General features: G+C 33.0%; 1 protein-coding gene across 1 annotated transcript in view; it reads left to right on the top strand.

Annotated features, from left to right (window-relative positions):
* Positions 1-4,157, top strand: part of LOC104915087 (protein prune homolog 2) — a 97,770-nt gene that overhangs the window by 90,151 nt on the left and 3,462 nt on the right. Inside the window, exons 6-7 of the mRNA XM_019610517.2 lie at positions 2,120-2,199; positions 3,046-3,246. Of these exons, the coding sequence (XP_019466062.1) occupies positions 2,120-2,199; positions 3,046-3,246 (281 nt within the window). The remainder of the gene's footprint in view (positions 1-2,119; positions 2,200-3,045; positions 3,247-4,157) is intronic.

Genomic DNA, 4,157 nt, shown 5'->3' with positions numbered 1-4,157 from the left:
AAAAAAATCAAGATGCTACAGGGAGAAAAGTCTTGACACAATCCTAGAAATGTCATGAATTAGAATAATTCTCTCCCAGACATTAATGCAATTCTAGGCAAGTCATAAAATTTTGAATGAATTGTAGGAAATTGCTATATCAAATGATATAACCAGTTTCTGTAAGGATGGCATATACAAACTGCAGTCATGCCCTTATTGTACAGAGGAGAAGATGATCCTAATTTCACTTAAACACTTTTTTATAGCATCTTCGCATAGAATGCCATCTGATTTTAATACAGAAAGTGAAAAATAATCTCTGTCTTCCTCTAGCTTGCTCTTCACAAAACTTTCAATAAGAACATTTCCTTTCAAATTAGTTTCTGCAGTGATTTCTGAAGCTTGCTTGGTTACGAATTATCTTTTGGTGGTGAGGATATAAGACAAAACTCCATACAAGTCAGTCAGTATATACACCCTTATGGACCCATGAGTCATCATCTGAGAATTCCCAAACTGAAGCATTATAGGAAATTTACGTAATTTTTACAGTTAGTAAGTTTAATAAAACCCAACATAAAATTTTAACCTGAATTAAAATAGATTAGAAGTATTCATCCTTCCCCCATTTTGTTTCCACCACTATGATTTCTCACCTTATTCTTCTGGTACAACATACTTGTCATTAGAATTCAGATTTGTCTCATCTTGTTTAGAAGAATAAAATAGACTTAATTATTAATATTTTACTGTGAATTGAAGACAACAAAAGAAGCCAAAGAGTCTAATAATTTATTTACATTTTCTAAGTAAATTGTGGTGCTGTTCTGTATATCAGTTTTCTGTACAGCTTGTGAACACAGATGACATTAAAAGCAGAAAGAAAAAAGAAATGATACTTTGCAGTCAGTATAGGCAGTTCATTTTATCATGAGCAGACACTCTGTTTCTTTGCTGTTCTAAAATGTATTTAAAGAGAATGTTGCAAGCCTTATTTGACAGTAATTCTACATCTTTCAGAACTGGTGTTATGTGGAAATGATTAAGTGGTTAATCTGTATTTTTGGGAAGATCTACTCTACAGTAGCAGAAGATAAATTAGAAAAACTATCTATTTGTCCATTTTTATTTTGAGACAAATCCTGGTCATGCTCTGAGAAGCATAAACATAGCCCTAACCTTGTATTGTCTATAATCTGTGTAAGCTCTTATGGGAACGATGTGAGTTCACTAGTTTTCCTATTTGTATTGGGAATTGATGATACAGGGCTTGGGCTAAAGATCTTTTACAATTTTGAGCACAGTGAAGACTTCACCTTTCTTTCGGCCTATACGTACACATTTATATATAAACTTACATGAGATTAAGAAGAAGGAATGGAAACTATATTCATACTCTGATACAGTGATTGGCCAGAAGAATCTTGCCTGCACACAGTGAAAAAGTAAGACTAGTGCTAGTAGGGAAAGTGAGTAACTGCAAGAGAGACGAGGCAAGACTATTTAGATCCATTCAGCTGAATCATGCAGAACAGGAGATAGCTGTACCCATTACTTTTGTTAAAAAATAGGAATATAGAAAGAAAACTGCTATAATTATTTTGGTGAAGTTTTTTTTTTTATTTTCACATGATTATAAAATGACTGATTTGGATCAGAATTGCTTTCAAGTACAAATTATGTCTGAAGGATGAAAAAGCCCTTATGTTCTGATTTTTGCTATATAGTAACTACAGATACAGAAAAGAAAACATTGTTGTGAAACACTTGCTGTGATGTGCAGTTTGCATATAGTAGTGGAATCTTCCCAAAATCCTGCATTCTATTTGACAGATGACAAAAGACCAATTTCGTTTGTATAAGATGAGAAACATTGCTGTTTGCCAGCTTATTATTGTTCACTGCCATGTCTTAATCTAAATGAAAGTTGCTCTGTGGGTCCTACTGTCTCCAAAGGCTCTTCATACACGTGCAAATAAGTGGTAAGGACTGCATAATGACAGAATGTTGTGTTTGGTTCTCATATTAATATGGTTTTAGACTTTTAAAATGAATAGGCAGAAAATTGCATGTGTATCTTGAGAACATGATCGACTTACGCATCTCCTTAAGATTTTGATTTTTGTTAACTTCTCAGGTTGGTACAAGATAATGTAGGAATGGATATCTCCTTTGCTGAGGGTGTACTGAGCCCCAGCTCTACAGATATGAGGCCTGGTAAGAGAAACCATTACTCATTTTCTTAATTATAGCTTAGTCCCTTGGCATTTAATTATGTCGTAAGAAAGATATTTCTGCGCTGCTAGAAAAATAACAAAATAAAAAGTGTTAAATTTGTTATATCTAGTCAATTTTCTTCTTCACTTGACAAATTATAATTGTAGTGTGCCCTTTCCTCTTGAACGTCAGTGCCACTGCTTGTTTACTCCTTGCAATGTTTAAGTAACTGCTATTATTTATCTTGTATCTAAATACTGTAATTGAACTAAGTTAAAGTCAGAATATTTCAAATAGTACGCCTTGAAATGTGGCACATTATGCAGTAGCAAGGGGCAAAGCTATACCTAACTTCTGTTTTATTGAAGACTAATTTGTTTAAGACTGGATATGAAACTCAGGGTTTTGTCTGTTTGTTTGTGTTGTTTGTTTGAGTTTGTTGCAAATCTTTACCTCTTGCATAGCAGAAGAGGCATAACATTTTCATCAGGATTCAGCAGTGTGATTTGTGATTTATATATTTTTCTTTTAAATTTTAAACCCTGTGGATCAAACTGTGTGCAAAACTTGATTTTTGGTTGGTAACTGTAAAATAGTATACCTGGATTTAACATAATTTAAATGCTTCTAGCTACATCTGCAATCCCTGTATATGCTTGTTCTACTTTTTTAAATATTAATGTGTAATTTTTTTGTGTATTAGTAGTAGTGATAGTAAGTGATCTTAATTGGGTTGTTGTTTCTAAAATTATCTTTCCCAGTGTGCTTGATAGTGATTCGTAATTGCGTGGGAGACAAATTTCATGTGGGAGAAATAAAGTTCTCTTTTTATCTCTCCTTTCGCAGAACCTCCCAATTCTCTTGATCTTAATGTTACCCATCCCAGAAGGATAAAGCTCACGGCTCCAAATATCAACCTTTCTTTGGATGAGAGCGAAGGTTCTATACTTTCTGATGATAATTTGGATACACCAGATGAAATTGATATCAATGTGGATGACCTTGACACTCCTGATGAAGCAGACTCTCTTGAATACACTGGACAAGGTAGTTTTCTTGAATGTAGATGTAGAATACATCTCTGTTTTTTCATTTACTGTGTTTTTGTCTGTTGGGCTATCAATAAGTTTAGTGTATTTTAGATAGATTTTGAGGTTTCCAGATATTTTTTCTGCTATTTTGTTTTCCCGTGTAAAATAAGACATTTGACCAATGCAGAGTGCAGAAAGAAATGTACAGCTGATCAAGTGACAGAATAAAATAAGAGTTGTTTTCAGAGTATCTGAAGAACCATACAGGAACTGTATGCATTAATTTGAAAATGATATGAAAATCATAACTTTTTTACAATTTACAACAGAAAGAATCTTTAAAAAGAAATACATATAAATTAAGTTTTTCCTTGCATTTAAATTCTTTGGTGCTATTTAGGTCAATATTATTTGAAAACTGTAGTTGTATTAGTTTATGTTGTGTTGCAGAAGAGGCTTTACTGTGTACTCAGTCATGCAGAAGCATCTCTAATGTCATTTCTCATTAGAAGACCAACTTCCTCATGGGTAGATGATGAATTGTTGATGCTGGATCTGATGAATTGTTAGATGTTTGGAATATTCTGTACCAAAGGATTGATCTAACATACGTACAAAGTTTTATAGTGTTGTGACCAACGTGAGAGCCAAAATCTGTCTGCTGTGGAGCAGATTTTGCCTTTTTGCAAAGTCTGAAGTAAGCAAATTCAACTGCGGTGATTTTGGTGTCGTTTATATTTATTGAAAGCATTTATCCCCAGATTTTTTTAATATGTTCTAAATGTGATTATTGGTAATATTTTTACAGTTTTGCAGTTTGATTTTTAGATATACTTTGTTGGCAAAACATCCTTCAATTACTTGAGTCACAAGATAATAGAAAAGGAGAAAAAAAACACATATTTTATTAAAATAAGCTCTTGATAA

This window comes from Meleagris gallopavo, chromosome Z (assembly GCF_000146605.3).
Source record: "Meleagris gallopavo isolate NT-WF06-2002-E0010 breed Aviagen turkey brand Nicholas breeding stock chromosome Z, Turkey_5.1, whole genome shotgun sequence".
Classification (NCBI taxonomy): domain Eukaryota; kingdom Metazoa; phylum Chordata; class Aves; order Galliformes; family Phasianidae; genus Meleagris; species Meleagris gallopavo.
This window is presented reverse-complemented; position numbering and strand designations above follow the sequence as displayed.